The sequence below is a fragment of the Neopelma chrysocephalum genome, unplaced genomic scaffold, assembly GCF_003984885.1.
Source record: "Neopelma chrysocephalum unplaced genomic scaffold, ASM398488v2 Primary Assembly neopelma1_166, whole genome shotgun sequence".
In the NCBI taxonomy this organism is placed as follows: domain Eukaryota; kingdom Metazoa; phylum Chordata; class Aves; order Passeriformes; family Pipridae; genus Neopelma; species Neopelma chrysocephalum.
In genome coordinates, this window is record NW_020897828.1 from 1,063,097 (window position 1) to 1,080,492 (window position 17,396).

Below are 17,396 nucleotides of genomic sequence, written 5' to 3' on the forward strand. Positions count from 1 at the left end.
TCCTGAACTCCTGACCGTGCCAGGGTCATGGAAGAATTTCCTGCAGATACAAACCAAAGGCTTTCCCCAGGAACACAGGGACAGGTTCACCTCAACACCCACCCTCGCTCCTCACTTCACTCCAAAACCTCCCAACCCAGCAAAGAGAATCAATCCATGGCCAGTTTTCCACCAAAAGCCCAGGGAACAGGACACAAAAGCTGTGCTGCCCAATGAGGTGCTCCTCCCAGCAAACCACCCAGCACAATTCCAAGGCTCCAAACACCATTCCATGAGTGCCTTACCCAAGAGAACCTTTACTTTTGATTCCCAGACTGAGCTCTGACATCACAGGGGAGTTTTTCATTCCATCCTTTGATGACTTTAAAGGCTGTAGAAAGACTCTGGATTTGCAGTGTTTTGGTCATGGGGCCTTGTCACTGCACTGACCAACCATTCTGGAAGTGTTCAGTGTTTTTAATAGTTAATGTTGCAGTTCTTCATCTGAATTATATTTTTTTGTTGTTCAAAATCAAATTTTTCTCAAGTCTAAGTGAGTCTTTGCCCTCAGAAATAGGTAAGAGAAATAAATTTCAGCCTGCTGGAGGACCACTTCTCATCACCAAGAAATGTCCTCAGCACTTAATACTTTGCTGAAAATTAACTCCCCAAAGTTTTTACAAGAGGGCCACATGAAACAGGAGACAAAATGAACATAAATTACTTTTCCAAAATATTAAAACTATATATAATGACAGAGGCTCCTAAAGATTTTCTGGGTTAGATGCTCTGCTTTGTTCCTGAGTAAGGAAAGCAGAATTCTCCACCAGGCTGCAATTCCATGGCAAAAGCCTGGAACAGGATTTTTGTCACTGGTTTCCTCTTAGATGAGGACTGAGGCTGAAAACTGAAATCTTCAATATCACAGGTCCTGAGCCATTTTGGAGGAGGGGAACAAAAAAAAAAAAAGCCCTTTTCTTTTAAATAGGCAACTTCTTTTTAAATATGGATGCACGAATCTAACTTTAGCTGTCCAGGTTTTCACTTTCCTGATCTCAAATACAGAAAGTGGAGCACTAATTTAGTCTCTTGACTTCAAGGTTATCATTCATTGAGGTCAATGACTCCTTCTCTGAAAAGCAGAACTTCCACTTTCAATATGAGAAATGTCGCCCTTCACTGAGTAACTTCACCCAGGACTCCTTCCTGGCTGATTTCTCACAAAACCCAGGCAGAAACACAGCACCAACCACTCCTGCAAAAGGGATTTATCCATGGAAAAATAGTGGTTAACCCTGCAAACATCCAAGTCCTCATTAGCTGGTTATATTTAAAACTTCCCCTCCTAATGAGCAGCCCCGGTTCATCCATTATTTTATCGGGATCTTGTGTTTATGTCAAACTTCTGCTCGGCCAAGACCTGAATATCCACCAAAAACTGCCTGAAAAACAGAGTTCAACGTGTGAACAAGTTACTGAGGGACAAGATTCTGACTGGAATCAAGATTCCCTCCGGAATCAAAGCCACACACCAGAAACAAACCCAGTGCTCCAGGAGGGAATGAGCACACGGGGCACCCGTTTGCTCCTTCCCAACCCAGCTCCGGGTTTATGCCAACAACATTCCCCTCACAAAACACACTCCAGGGGTGCAATTACTCCATGGGAACCAGAAAAAGATATAGGAAAGGGATAGGGATAGCCCAGAGATTTTCTGGAATTCCCTGGTAAAAAAGTAGCTCTGCCTGAGCCAGTTCAAAGGCAGGGCTGGGGTTCAAAACACGGAGCAGCAACAGGGACACAGTTTATTCTGACAGGTTGTTTTTTTTTTCCTGCTTTGTTTTGGGTTTTTTTTTTACTACTGACACATATAAAAACATTCTTTAAAACAGCTACAGGCTCAGTGAAATCAGTGGCTAAAATATTAGCAATATGAGACGTGAGAGACGTGGCCCAATTCGAAATTTTCAGGTTTTTCTTCCATAAAACCAACACTTGCAGATTGTAAACTCAACCCAATCCCAGAACTTCCCAGGAATTATTACTCTGGATTTCTTATATTTTAGGAAGTAATACAGCTGGGGGAAGACAGGTATCTGTGCAAATATTGATTATTTCATTGCTCTTGCACTGTTCTAATTGAAAACGTTGGATTGGCTTTTTTTCTTCTTTTCCAAACATGAATAGTTGAATTTTTTAAAGTTAGGAGCAATAAGAGCACCTCCAATATTTTATCAAACAATGCACCATCACATTTGCTTGGTTCTCAACACCTCTGGTGCATTTACCACGTCGATGAGAATAATTTGATATTATGTTACTCTGTTTTCTTACAAAGGTTAAGAAAAGAAGATTTGAGCTCTTCAAAAGCTTAAAAATCAGACAACTCAACATTTTTAGATACATATTCCCAGGTCAAAAAGTCAAACCCAAAAAGCTGTTATAAAACCAGAGGATTTTTATAAGGAATCTCCATAAAGAGGAGGGGAAAAAAAATAACAACCAACCACAGAGTTCCACTGGGATTAAAAGGAGCAGGATAAGATGTAGCAATAAGTTTGGAACACGGAATTTTAATCACAAGGTGAATCCTTCTGTGTGGGAACACAGCACAATCCCATTGCTAGGATAACTACCAGCATAACTACAACCACAACTGTCAGGTTCCTTCCCTTCCCAAAATGTCCTGGAGAGACTTTCAAAGTACAAAGAAGTGAAAAATTCCCATTCTGGAAATATTTTTTTGTCACAAACCACATTCTCAGGCGTTACCTGATAACACATTCCCTGTGTTATCACAACTTGGGCATCTGAAACACAAACTTGGCTTTTCCTACAAGGAGCTGAGCCCCAGCTTTGCTTATTGCAGAGTGTTTCTGGGAAAGCCAGGATAGATTCTAAAAAGCCTGCAAGGTAACATGGAATCATGGAATCATAGAATCAGTAAGGCTGGAAAAGAGCCCTAAGATCATTGAGTCCAAACCCTGCCAGGTCCACTCGTGCCCAAGCACCATGTCCACTGTGGGGACTCCAAAGCTCCCTGGGCAGCTCCTGCCAAGGCCTGAACACCCTTTCCAGCAACAAATTTTTCCCAGAATCCAACCTGAGCCTCCCCTGGCACAGCTGGAGGCCGTTCCCTCTCCTCCTGTCCCTTGTTCCCTGGGAGCAGAGCCCGACCCCCCCCCGGCTCCCCCCTCCTGTCAGGGGGTTGCAGAGCCAGAAGGTCCCCCCTGAGCCTCCTTTGCTCCAGGCTGAGCCCCCCCAGCTCCCTCAGCCCCTCCTGCTGCTCCAGCCCCTTCCCCAGCTCCGCTCCCTTCCCTGCACACACTCCAGCCCCTCCATGTCTCTCTTCCATGAGGTTCCAGAACTGGACACAGCCCTGGAGGTCCCTCACCAGTGCCAGCACAGGGGGACAGTGTGGCCAACAGGTCCAAGGAAGTGATTCTGCCCCTGGACTCAGCGCTGGTGAGGCCACCCCTGGAGTGCTGTGTCCAGTTCTGGGCCCTCAGCTCAGGAAGGACATTGAGGGGCTGGAGCAGGTCCAGAGGAGAGCAACGAGGCTGGGGAAGGGACTGGAGCACAAGTGCTGTGAGGAGAGGCTGAGGGAGCTGGGGCTGTTCAGCCTGGAGAAGAGGAGGCTCAGGGGAGACCTCCTCACTCTCTGCAACTCCCTGACAGGAGGGGGGAGCCAGGGGGGGGTTGGTCTCTTTTCCCAGGCAACTCTCAGCAAGACAAGAGGGCTCAGGGTCTTCAGCTGTGCCAAGGGAGGTTTAGGTTGGATATTAGAAAGAATTTCTTTCCAGAGAGGGTGATCAGCCATTGGAATGGGCTGCCCAGGGAAGTGGTGGATTCTCCATCCCTGGAGGTTTTTAAGGTGAGACTGGATGTGGCATCAGTGCCATGGGCTGGGAACCACGGCGGGGTTGGATCAAGGGTTGGACTTGATGATCTCAGAGGTCCTTTCCAACCCAGCTGATTCTGTGATTCTATGACAATCCCTGCCCTGGGCTGTGCCCACACTATTCCTGACCCAAACCAGGTGCCTTTGGCCTTGTTTGTTTTCCTGGTTATTCATATTGGAAAACAACATTCAATATCCCCATTTCTTCGCATTTTCAGGGTTTGGTTGGTTTTTTTTAGCACATTTCTGTGTTTTCAATCTGAAATGTAAGTATTCCACGATAGAAAAAGTGAAAAAATCCTCTTCCTCCATAGTATTGTTTCCCCCAGTTATGCTGTGGGTGATTTTAGGGGTTTAGAGTAGGTCAGCTTGCAGGGAAATAAAGTGATGCCCATCAGAAGCTTTCACCCTTTAGCCAAAGGTAGTTCAGACACCACCAGGCGCCTCTGATCCCTCACCCTCAAGAAACCTCCTTGAAAATGCAAAAGAACCATCACCAGTAACCACAAAACATCTCAATTCCAGGTCTGAGCTCTCACCAGCTCCTTTGAACTTCAGCAGAGTCACCAGATGACTCTTGTTACTGCCCTACAACATAATCCCAGTTCAGGTTTTCATTCTAAGGCTGCAAATCTTGTTTATTCTCAGGAACTCAGCACCCCAACATTGGCTCTCCTAACAAAGAGAAAACTGAAAATAATCTTACTGGTCTAACTTCTAACACGTCAGAAGCCTGAAGGATTTTGTCAGGGCACCACTGTTTTTCAAGCTGTATTTATCATGGGACTTGTGAATAAAGAATTTGGGCTGCAGAAGACAGAATTACGACTTAAAATTTCAAAATCTTGTCTATATTTCTGTTCTTTAAGCTCATCATCCTCCAAGTTCAACATCATCAGAAATCTTGACCAAAACTGAAAGTGCTTCCAGTTGGAAGTTTTGAATCAGATTAATGCACTGCAATTTGAAATTTAATTCTCTCAAACACTATTTCATACCATTATCTCTCCTTTCAGTTGTAGGATGAACACTTTGAAAGCTTTTCAAAACATTCTCTCAATATTTAAGTTATGCTTGAACCATGTGACTACTAAACAGAGCTCCCCAAACTCGATGGGCCACCCAAAGCTGCAACTTGGAGAACTTTTAAATGCTTTAGGTATTTAAAACAAATTAATTATCCCTTTGGATTAGTTTTTCTTTCTTCTCTTCTTGGCCCAAGCTAATTTTAGAAGCCTTTAGACCCCAGTTTCACTGGAGTTATCAACACACAACTCCCAGCCACTCAAGTGGGGGATGAAGGATGTTTAGTTCTCGCTGAGTGAAATCTCCACTTGCAGCATCTTGGGCTTAATCCAAGAGGCTCCCTGTAAATATACCCTGCAAAGCTGTTTATGCAGGAACAGCTGATGCAACTGAAAACTGTCAATCAGGAGATGATCTGGATGCACACGTAAATCCACCCAGGTTTTTTTTTTCCCAGCCCTGAGGATTCCTTGGGCTTTAAAGCTGAACAAGCAACCCCAAGGATCCCCTCTTAGGTGTGTTTGGCCCCAAGAACTGCTTCAAAAAAATGGGTATTTTGGTATAAAGAACTCCACCAACCCTCTTGGATAAACTCTTATTTTATTCTATTTCTATAGAAAATATGAATTATTTTTCCAGCAAAAGAGTATCACTAAAAATTATCTGTTGAATCTGCAAATACATCTGTCACTTAGAGGATTTTAAGTAGGCAAAAATGGAAGAACTTCCTAAAACATCAATTTTAAGAAGGGGTAACAACTTTTTCTTGCATGGGACATCCCCAAGAACCAGCACATCTTCAAAAGCAAACCCTTTCAAAGCATAAAACTTTGCAAACAGTTATTTCCATTCAGTGAAACCATTTTGTTCCTGGGAGAAGAGTTTCCAAAGCTGCAGAAGAGTTTTTCCAAAGGGCAAAGAAAGATTTCGAAACTCAAAAAGGTTCAAAATTTCAAAGGTTCTTCAATATTCTGCTAAGTTTGGAATTTTAGGGGTGTAGAGAACGGAGAAGAAACAAAAAGCACATGAAAACATCAACTCTTTTCCCTTCTAAAAAGCCTTGAAAAATCAGCTTTTACCTGTATGCATCGTCTTCTTTCAAGTCTCATATCATCCTGCGGGGTTGTGGGGACAGGGGGAGTCCAGCAGCAAACAACACTGCAAAAGGAAGAGGAAAACAGGGATAAACTTCCATCCCATGGAGCCACAGGAGCTCAGTCCAACCCCGGATCTCAGCAACAACCCCGGAGCTAAACCAAGAAGTTCAGAGAGAAAATGAAATTTTCCAACAGTAAAAGGAGAAATTACCAAGACTTAATTCCCCCTGATATCTGTTGTTAAAAAAACCCATTAAGTGTCAAAATTTCAAGGATTAACTTAAATTTCAACTGGTCATTTAGTGAAAATTTATGAAAATCAAGGTCATCCATCTTTGCCAAGCCCTTAAATCTGTAGATTTTTACAGAAACTCAGGATGATGTTTATAAAACATGACTCAACTTGTGGGATTTTAGTGAATTGACAAGCTATAAATGCATATAAATCCATAAATGTAAAGGTCCATTTTTCCTCCTGTCCTGATGAAATTATTTTACTGAAAAACAGAATTATACTTTCTATAAGATAAAGAGATATAAAGACACGAGTTTCTAGGAAGAGAACTCCAAGAGAAGTTCAAAAGAAGAGCAAAATTATGCCAAAAAAAAAAAAACCAAACCCCCCAAAAAACCACCAAGCCCAAAACAAAACACCCAACAACTAAACCTGGTCTAAGTATGTCTCAAGTATTGGCTTTTCGTTTGTCCTCCAATGGTTTTTTATCACTCTGCAACCTAGGGAAGCATCAAAACCGCTCAGAAATTACTGAAGATTTTAGAGAACTCTGCAAATTACCAGCTGAAACTGGACAGTCGAGTTATTACTATTTAAACACCTCCTGAAATATGTAACTTCCAGAAGTGTGTCCAGCCTAAAATGCACTTAAGACGCTGCAATTTGAGCAGAAAACGTCGCCGTTCGCTCCATTTCCCCCCAACAAGGAGTGTTTAAGCCCTGCCCAAACCCCCCCAAGCCCAGTTGGCCTTTCTGCCATCACACTGGGCTTGTCCCTGTGCCACACAAATGGGAAAGGGGGGCCAGGAAGACAAGGAACAGCTGATTTTGGATCCGTGGAGGAGCACGTGTTGCTGTGGTTTTGGGGGTATTTTATGAGCAGGTGAGTTCTCGGTGTCCTGGGGGAAAAAACCTGCCCATCCCACATCAGGAATTAGATTTTTGCTGTTCCACAGAGCCCCAGAAAGTCACTGCCACAGCCACAGGAGGCAAGGACTTGGAAAAGCTGGTGAGTACAGCATAAGGCTGCACAAGATCCTACAAATCAGGCACTTTCGTGCCTAAATTGCCTCAATTTGGGTAAAAGGTTTGGTCTGGTACTTGTGCTGAGGGTAAAAAACATCCCACAGACACACTGAGCTCGGTCCCACTAAAGCTCAGCAGAGGCATCTCCAGGTATTCAAAAGGAAGAGCAAATTCCTACTTAAACAAACAATAAAATGATGGAATGGTTTGTGTCGGAAAGGATGTTAAAGTCCATCCAGTGCCACCCCCTGCCATGGGCAGGGACACCTTCCACCAGCCCAGGTTGCTCCAAGCCCCATCCAACCTGGCCTTGGGCACTTCCAGGGATCCAGGGGCAGCCACAGCTTCTCTGGGAATTCTATCCCAGCCCCTCACCACCCTCACAGCCAACAATTCCTTCCCAATATCCCATCTAACCCTGCTCTCTGTCACTTTGAAGCCATTCCCCCTTGTCCTGCCCCTCCATCCCTTGGAAATAGTCTCTCTCTCTCCATCTTTCCTGGAGCTCCTTCAGGCCACAATCAGGTCACCCCAAAGCTTCTCCTCTCCAGGCTGAACAATCTCAGCTCTCCCAGCCTTTCCTCCCAGCAGAGCTGCTCCATCCCTGGGATCCTCCTGGTGCCTCCTCTGGACTCTCTCCAGCAGTTCCATGTCCTGGAGCACCAGCTCTGTCCATCCCACACGGGTGTCTCAAGGTTTCAGAGCCACACTCCTGTTTTTGAAAGCTCCCTCTGCCCAACAGACTTTGGTTTTCCCTTTGAATTGAAGCACCCACGGACACAAGGATCATGGGAATCTTTTCCCAGCAGCACAACCACCTCCCATCCCACCAGTTTCAGGTTCTAACCCAGCTTAGTTCAAACTATCAACAGGAAGAGTTTGAGCAAAGCAGATGATTTTCAGCCAAAATAAATTGTGGAGCTTCAAACACTCTCTCCTGCCCATTCCACAGTGGGAATGCTCAGCTCCCAGAGCAGCTGGAGAGGTAACTGCACAGCCCTGAGTTATTTTAGAATTTAAAAGACACTCTCAGAGCCACCAACACTAAGGAAGAGTTGCTGCTGTGACAGAAAGTCCTGAACAGATTATTAACAGGGAATCAATCCATCCATCCATCCCAGAGCTAACCAGGAAAACACATCCATCCCAAACCAATGCATTTCATCAGCCTCCTTCCAACTCTCCAATAATTATCCCATTCTGGAGAGCTGCAGATCCCCTGTGGAATTCAGCCCCACAGGTGGCTGGTGCAGCCCTGTTTTCTAAGAAGGGACCCACGACATAAAAGTGATTTTAAAACCCTTGCAGAGCCCAAACCCGGGGAGTTCCCGTGACTGTAACAGGATCACACACACACAACATGAAATGGTAACAATTTGGGGTTGATTTTTTTAACAGATACGACCAAACTGCAGGGGTAGAACGTTAAACTCAGTCATTGAGTGTCTTCTGCTGGGTCTCTGCACTGCCAAGGGTGCCCAAAAGGCCTTTTAGATAATAAATTGATGGTAAGAGGAGGCAGGAGAAAACCCTCCTCATCACACAGTCTGTCAGATCAGGACTGGAAGGATCCCCTCAGCAATAACATTTACTGGGCTTCAAGAACCCAGTTTCATCTGCTTACTGGTGTAGGACAGAAAATTGGCAATGAAGGAGGAGAGGAAGGAGGAGATGACAAGAAAAGTGTTAAAAAGCACATTATTGAAAGAATAAAAGCTGAAGGCTTTTTTTTTTTTTATTTAAACAAAGAGAGTTCTTAGAAATCAGCTGTGTCTGAAGCCACCACAGTGACACTTTACCTCGTGCTTTTATTTCCTTTTTTTAATCACTGTTGCTTTCTACTCTTCATCTTTCCTACCCACACAATGCTCCTTTGATCTCCCCAAAATACAGGGGATGGAGTTACCTATCCAGAGCCACTCCATGTTCAGGAGTAATTCCAAGTGTAGAGTTATAAAATGTTTATTTAGACACATCAAAGGTGCTGAGCAGGTTTATCCCAAATCACGCTCTACAATATTATAAAGATGGTGACTCTGAATAATAACAATAAATAATAAATCCTTCATGTTCTCTGAATTTGCTCACACCACGAGCCTGGTTTGCCTTTGGCCTCCTTGAGGACTGATGTTTTATTCCCTGCATTCCTTGGGAGCATCCATTGCTCCCTTCAAAACACTCGATACCCACCACAGTCAATAGGTTCACTGCAGATCAAAGTTGGTTTCAGAGCAATCCCACTTCTAAAACCCTAAAAGTTAAAGTGCAAAAACCATTACTAACATGAAAATTTAATTAAAAGGAAAGTCTGCTGGGGAGGGTTTTCCTTTTTACATTTTACTAATTAAAACATTTCATGTAGAGGTTTATTTTCCTTGTTCAGTATCACTGTGTTATCAGATTCAACAAGGCACCTTTTCCAAACTAATCACAGCAAAGTTCTTCAAGTTTTTGGGTTTTTTTCTCTGTGAAAAGATTATTTGGTAATTTTTCAAGTCACACTCCTGAAATCCAGAGAAATCCCTGCCCATCTCATGGCTGCTGTCAGAGCTGAACATAATTCAGGTCACTGACCTTTGGGGAACACAGGCAGGGCCTGTTGCTACCAACAGAAAATAGAAATACTTGCTTAGAAACAAACAATTTTTTTATTATTTACTAGGGAAATTATCTTGTTAAATTGACACTACTGACATACTGGAACATAATCAATTTAGACATATATAAACCTGAGCTATGCACAGGCAACCAAGGATGATGCTCAAAATAAAACAAACTGGGCAAAAGATTCACCAAACACGGCAGGTTTGGTGCATTATTTCAAATGCTGAATAATAAAATGCCACCAAGTAGCACCAAAACCACTGGAGGTTACAATAAATAAATAAATAAGCCTGACTGTCAACTTCCAGAGAGAAAAGAGTGAGGAATTCCAGAATTGCTGGTTTTCCAGCATGTGTGTGCTTTGTTCCCAGGGAAATCCCGTGTGTTGAATGGACAAATTAACAGGGATCTGAAAACTAAACACTCACACGTTCTTCTGTTCTACTTACAACAGATGTGAGGATCTGTATAAGGAATAATTCATGGGAATGAAAGGAAAAAAAACTGGACTAGTTTGTAGTGAGTTCTGCTTTGTACAACAACTGAGGCTCACCTGTAAAATCACAGTGGAAAATTGAAAGTACATCGTGGTTTCAGCAGGAAAAGCCAATATATAAAGCCAATATATCCCTCCCTCACCTTTCCAGTCACCTGGATCTTTCTATATATTGAGCCCTGAGCAAAACACCAGGAATTTGGGATCAGCATCATGTTTGTCGTGTTCCCAAAGAAGCCACAGATCCCCTTCTCCAGGTTTAAGGGCTGTGGGATTGTGGAAAATTTAGGAGCTGAATGTTTGCACTGGAACAGCAACTACAGAATCAGGGAATCCCAGGATGGTTTGGGTTGGAAGGGACATTGAAGATCATCCAATTCCAATCCCCTGCCATGAGCAGGGACACCTTCCACTAGCCCAGGTGGCTCCAACCTGGCCTTGGACACTTCCAGGGATCCAGGGGCAGCCACAGGTTTTTAAAACTCACCAACTTTACAGTTTAAAATTCTTAAGTCAAGGAGAACAAATAATTTCCCTCTTCCTTTTAATTTGTGTATAATTTCAACAGAACTTCCAATGTCAGTTCAGCCTCAAGCACGGGGCAAACATTCTCCTTCTTGAGCAGGTTCAATATTTGGGAAGAGGGCATTTTTGTACAGCTCTGGTGGAAAGCCAACAAGCAGCAAAACTAAGTTTAAACCAGACTCCACCAACACATTTCTCACCCTCCCAAGGAGTCCCAGGGCCAGTGCTGGACTGGAGACTCCACGAGTTTCCAGGTCAGGATTTGGGAGATGCTCCTGAACCAACCATCCATCATTTCTCTTGGACTCTGCAAATGGTTTTCAGAGTTCCAAGAAGCACCAGTTCCTCTCAAAAGAACATCCTGTGAATGACTAGTTCCACTCCCTCCTGCTAAATTTCCCACACGTGATGCGAGGAGCCATCCTGGAGGTGTGAAAACATGTGGAAGCAGCTTTCCTGAAATCCCAGACTTTCTCACCCACGTTCAAACCTGGCAAAGGCGGATCTGCAGTTGGAGAAGAGCAGGAATTTCTTTCCAGCAGCAGCAGCACTGCTGGAGCAGCTGCTTCCTTCCCACTCCTGCTGCTGGGATGGGACGGGGGCACTCAGCAAACTGCACTGGGGGAAAACAGGGAGCAGGAGAAACCCTAAATCATTATTGTCTACCCCAAATCAGTCCTCTAAGCTGGGCCACAAACAGCTGGGACAGAACAGGGCTGTTTAGGCCACTGTTGGTGTCAAAATACCCTCCAAGTGCACCTAAAACACATCAAAGTGTGATTTTATTTCCAGTGGTGTCACACCAGCATTAATTCAGACTTCTGAGTGCAATTGGAGACTCTGAAATATCTGATTTATGCCCTTTTATGAAAAGAAATGCATCACTTCTAAAACATGCACTGCCTGCCTGGCATCTGAAGGAACTGAAGTGGCAAATTTCTAACTGACCCACAAAGCCAGAAAACTCAGGATTTGGGGTTTTTTTAAATATTCCTTTATTTATTTATGGGAACCCCAGAATAAAGCCTGTGTGGGGTTTTAGAGAAGAATTAAAATATCACAGTTGGGAGGGGAGGAAAAGCCCCACACCAAAAGTTGAAATACTTGGGATGTTTTAGATCATTTGCGTGTGTTTCTTGACTTACTCACTGCCTAAAAATATTAATTTTAGAAGCACAAAGTTAAAATATTTTCACTGTATTGACCTTATAAGGACCCACCAATTAGAGGGGGGAGTGTTGGGGTTTTTTTTTTTCCCACCCACTTAATAGTGTGAAGCAAAAGGCAAAACCACTGGATTTACATTCCCAAAGGAAGAGAAGAGAAGCTCCAGCAGGAATTGCCCATCCCCTGCTATTGCAGTAAAGTCACATTTCCAAGTGGAACCACAAACTCCTTTATCCACAGTAATGTTGGGGAATTCTTTGCAGAGCTGACACTTTCCTCTGGACTTTTCTCTAAGTGGAAAAGTGGGAAATTCATTCACAAATTGTTTCTGTTCCTCGTGGTCGGGAAAAGAACTTTATAGAAATGCAAAGCAAAACGATGGATTTGCATTTATCATTTCAGAACTTGGGCCCTAAAAGTCCCAAGGGAGGACAACTTCCCACTTCTCCCTGGGTTTTCCAGCCATAAAGGAAGAGGAATTACAGGAACACCTAAAGCTGCTTTAAGTTTCCACAGAATGTGAACAAACCACTCAATTTATGGATTTTTACAACAATTTTGATATTATTACAGCTTATTCTTCTTCTTCTTCTTAGTGGTCACTAACTCCTGCTTCTATTTGTTGTACCTCTTATTTCCCAAATGGAATCTCTGCTTCCCAAACCTCAGGTGCAGCCACCTGGACTAAAATCGGGACAAAAATCAAAACCAGAGAGAATTTACAACCTCACTCAAACCACAACGAACCCAAATATATACAAATACATAAACATATGTCTATAAATATACAGAAATACTTTATATATTTAAAAAGATTCCTGGGAAGTGATCTTTGGAGCTGCTATCACGTGAATAAATGAAATTAAACTACTTGTCCAGCTGAGCTCTGGCAGCAGATAGTTGTGATTTTACTCTCAAAGAAGGTCTGGAGTTAAATGTTTCAAGTACATTTATAACAATGTGGATGCTTGTTGTCTTGATACAGCAGCACCTTTAACCTCAAAGGCTTCCAAAATATTTTAATATATGCACACTTTTAGTCTCCAAAATTAACACAAAAAGCAAAAAAAAAGAAAAAAAAGGCAATAAAATACAACCAAACACAGCAAGGTGTAACTCCTGGCTGGCTCTGGACAGAAATGGTGCTTATTTGTAAGATTTGGGGTAAGTGGCTTGTTTTAACCATATAATTAGTGAGCATTTAAATACTTTTTAAACATTTCTAACTCCCTGGGTTTCAGTGATTCCCCTCTGGGTGGGTGCCACGACCCACCTCGGCCTTTCACTGCTCAGGCACACAGGGAGCTGGGTCCTCTCCCAACTGCTCTTCCAGCTCTTTTTGAACTTGGAAAACAACCCCCAAGCTCCAGCTTTCCCCAGACGTGTCAGTGCAGAACCCCCACGCTCAGAAATCCTGTCGAACACGCTCTCAGACAGCAGTTCATGGGAAGTTCAAGAGCTCTGCGAATTCACAGTGGTCAAGTTCGGGCTCCAAGTCAACCAGATGCATTTAAAATCAATGGGAATCACTGAATTATTCCATTAAAAGAAGAATTCTCAGTGCTCAAGTGCCCCAAAAGCCAATTCTGACTTGGCTGCTGTGTTCCCACACCCCTCCTTGTCCCCGGCCAGTGGGTTCAAACCCATCCCTTGCACCACCTCTGGCACCTGCCCCGGTCCTGCTGAGTCAGTTCTGCAATTCCCCAACGTGGGAAACAGGCACTTTCCTGGAAAAATTTTCTGCTGATTCGGCACAGCTCCAGAGCCTGAGTCTGACTTGGACTCATGGAATGGTTTGGGTGGGAAGGGACCTTAAAGATCATCCAGTTCCAACCCCCTTTTGTGGGCAAGGACACCTTCCACTAGCCCAGGTTGCTCCAAGCCCCATCCAACCTGGCCTTGGACACTTCCAGGGATCCAGGGGCAGCCACAGCTTCTCTGGGAATTCTATTCCAGCCCCTCCCCACCCTCACAGGGAAGAATTTCTTCCCAATATCCCATCTAACCCTGCCCTCTGGCAGCCTGAAGCCATTCCCCCTTGTCCTGTCCCTCCAGCCCTTGTCCCCAGTCCCTCTCCAGCTCTCCTGGAGCCCCTTTAGACCCTGCAAGGGGCTCTCAGGTCTCCCTGGATCCTTCTCTTCTCCAGGTGAACCCCCCCAGCTCTCCCACCCTGGCTCCACAGCAGAGTTGCTCCAGCCCTTGGATCAACTTAGTGGCCTCCTCTGGGCTTGTTCCAACAGCTCCACATCTTTCTCATGTTGGGGAAAATAAGAATAAAATTCCAGAGAGAAAAGAAGTGTCACCTCCAAGCAAAACTCCACTTTCCAGAGTGCTGGAGATGCTGCTGTGGAGCTCCCTGGATATCTTTGGTCATTAGTGTGATGCAGCCATAAAACAGATCACAAATGGTTGTCTTGAGGAAAATATTAATATTTCTTTTCACTCTAAAGAAACATCCCAACACTGTGTGTCGTGAAAAGTACCTGAGATTCTGGAAATCCAGCTCTCCTGGAGCCCCTTTGGGCTCTGGAAGGGGCTCTCAGGTCTCCCTGGAGCCTTTTCCAGGTGAACACCCCCAGTTCCCCTCAGAGCAGAGGTGCTCCAGCCCTTGGAGCATCTTTATATCCCTCCTCTGGACTTGCTCCAGCACATCCACATCCTTCCTGTGTCAGGGAAGCAGCATTCCAGGGAAGCAGCATTCCAGGTAGGATCTCATGAGAGCAGAGGGGGAGAATCACCGTCCCCATGAAAGCCATGAATAAATAAAGCTCCCCCATTCCCCCCCTCGCTCATTCCAGCCCTGACATTATTTCTCAGAACACTGTCAAGCTCCAAAAATGTTTTTCCACCGAATATGAATCATCCCAACATCATATTCCTTAACTTAAAGAGAGAATTCAACGTGGTTTTGTGTTCCATCTGCAGCACATTTGCCATGGCCTTATTCCCCGGGAAAGGAACCGCTGACCTAGAAAACTCTCATTGAGGAAGGAGAGGAACTGAGGAACTTCAGTGAATTTTCAGAGTCAAAACACCTCCTTTTTCACATGGAAAACTCCAAAAATTCTTTCACTGTCTTGGTAGCCCTTCAGCCCTGCTGCTGAGCATCATAGTAAAGCAAATCTTGGGATAGCCCAAGGTAAATCAGGATACCAGGGCAGAGCTGGCACTAGGCTGGGAATTCCTCAGTTTAAGGGGTATTAAAATCCATGGGAATAATTCAGGCACCTTATCCCAGTCCTATGAGCACAGCCAGGGAGAGAAGGAAGGACAGAGAGTGGAGATCAACCAGGAAAGGCTTTACTGGGTACATTTATTATCACATGGAACAGAGATTTCTGCACCACCACAAAATACAGTTACTGGGAGCTCACTGGAGACTCCAGAACACTTGTTATCCCAGAGAAAATCACTATAAGTTAAAACAAAATACAACCAGAATGCACTCCTCATAATCTAATGATCTTCTACACAACTCCTTCAGCATTTCACTCAGGAATTTCTCATCAAGCCTCCCTCAATCCAAGGAATAACTGGCAAAAGAATTAATCATTTATAAGCTTTCAAAGACCAAGAAACCAGGGCATTTTCCTCCAGCAGAACAGATTGCCAATCACCCTTCAAACCTGATTATTTCCTGATTATTAATATGGGAAACAAGGACTTTCTGAGCTTCAGGAATTTAACAGGAGTTTGCAGCTCCCCTGCCAGGAGGAAACTCAATCCAGGTTCCAGTTTGGTCTGTAAATTTGGGATAATGTTGGTTTGAATCCCTTTTTGAGGACAGTCACTATGGGGAAGTATGGAATTCACTTTTGAACGTTCCCTGCTGGCAGTCATAAGACAAAAGTCTAAAAGACATTTCTTAGCAAGATAAAAGCTCAGGAAAAGTCTCTATAACAGGTTAATTTGGTCCAACTCGACTTTTATGAGACCAAAGAGAAAAAGCTGAACCTTTGGGACAGTTGATGTTGAACTTCCCTAATTCCTGCACTGGAATCCTGGGTTTACACTGATCAATCTGATGCTCTCTGAATTGTCATTTGTTCAAAAAGTGGACTCAAAAACTTTGATAAAATTATCCATTAAAGTAATTTAGGTCATGGTAAGACTACACAATTTTCTGATTATTTAACAGTATCTCTGCCAGCATCAGAAGTTGAGAAGGTTCTGAGCAGTTGGGCTTCCTGTGGCTTTTTTTTTTCCTTTATAAGACTTCCTAAAATGATTATAATAAAGCAGGTTGCAGGAAGGAAATGAGGACAAATTAAAAAGAAGAACCAAAAAAAAAAAAGCCTTTTAAATCCTGACCTTCCAGCCCTCCAAAGAGCACTCAGGATCACCATGTCTGAGGTATCCAGGAAATAAAAAGGCAAGAAAACCTTGCACACTCCCAAGGATATCTTGGGATGGATGGAAAGACTCCAAAACAAAGCCACTTTTCCAGCAGATTTATTCTTTAGTTTTCTCCTAATGTTTCTGGTGTATTCCATGGAATGATGGGCTGTGGTTTTGAGGAAAGACTGCTGGAAAAAGAGAACTCTTAAAATAGTTCTGCTCTTGTTCCATGTTGTGAAAGAGCTCAGCAAGAAGGTCCTGAGTGTGTGACTAAGGAACCTCAACTACTCCTAAAAACTGTCCAATCTTCCACATTTTTATTTGAAATCACTCTGGATTATTAAAATATGGATGGATTTTACAATATGGATGGATTCAGATATTAAGGAATCAGCACTCCTGTCTACTTTCCCAACTAACAGATAATAAGTAATAAACAAAATTTAAATAATGTGAACAAAAATGCTGAGTATCTGAATATATGGAAGTGAAACTGGTCATTTATTTAAGAGGACAAGCAAAGATGGAATTTCCAAAAGAGTTTGGTGGGTTGGTTTTGGCCATAACTGGTCCAGCTGGTGGTTGTGTGAAGAGAAACAATTTTTATGTCTCCTTTGTAGAGTAGGAACAAGAAAACAAAGCATCTTCACTCCACAATTTAACATCTGCTACAGTAAGTACACAGACACCTGAAAATACCTTTTATTAGAACATTAACTTTGGAAACCTCAATTCATCTTTCAGTTTATCCAAAAAGGATAAACCACATATTTTATGTGAGAATATCTTAAGGCAGCACAGAATTCAAGTAAAAAGTCAAAAGGGAATGAGACAAAGAAGAAATGTGTGTGTTGTATTGGTTTGTGGTAATGTTTGGGGGGAACACACAGAAAATTAAAAACTTTGGAGTTTCTTAAGAGGTTTTAGTCTTTAAAATGTGGAAAGAGAAGAAAAAAAGAGAAGAGAAGAGAAGAGAAGAGAAGAGAAGAGAAGAGAAGAGAA

The 17,396-nt window shown here is 43.4% G+C and overlaps 1 protein-coding gene across 3 annotated transcripts in view; it reads right to left on the minus strand.

The window, feature by feature from the left end:
* Positions 1-17,396, minus strand: part of DYRK1A (dual specificity tyrosine phosphorylation regulated kinase 1A) — a 74,062-nt gene that overhangs the window by 44,182 nt on the left and 12,484 nt on the right. For all 3 annotated transcript variants that reach the window (XM_027701754.1, XM_027701753.1, XM_027701752.1), the window contains exon 2: positions 5,986-6,064. In XM_027701754.1, the coding sequence (XP_027557555.1) occupies positions 5,986-5,995 (10 nt within the window). In that variant the 5' untranslated portion in view covers positions 5,996-6,064. The remainder of the gene's footprint in view (positions 1-5,985; positions 6,065-17,396) is intronic.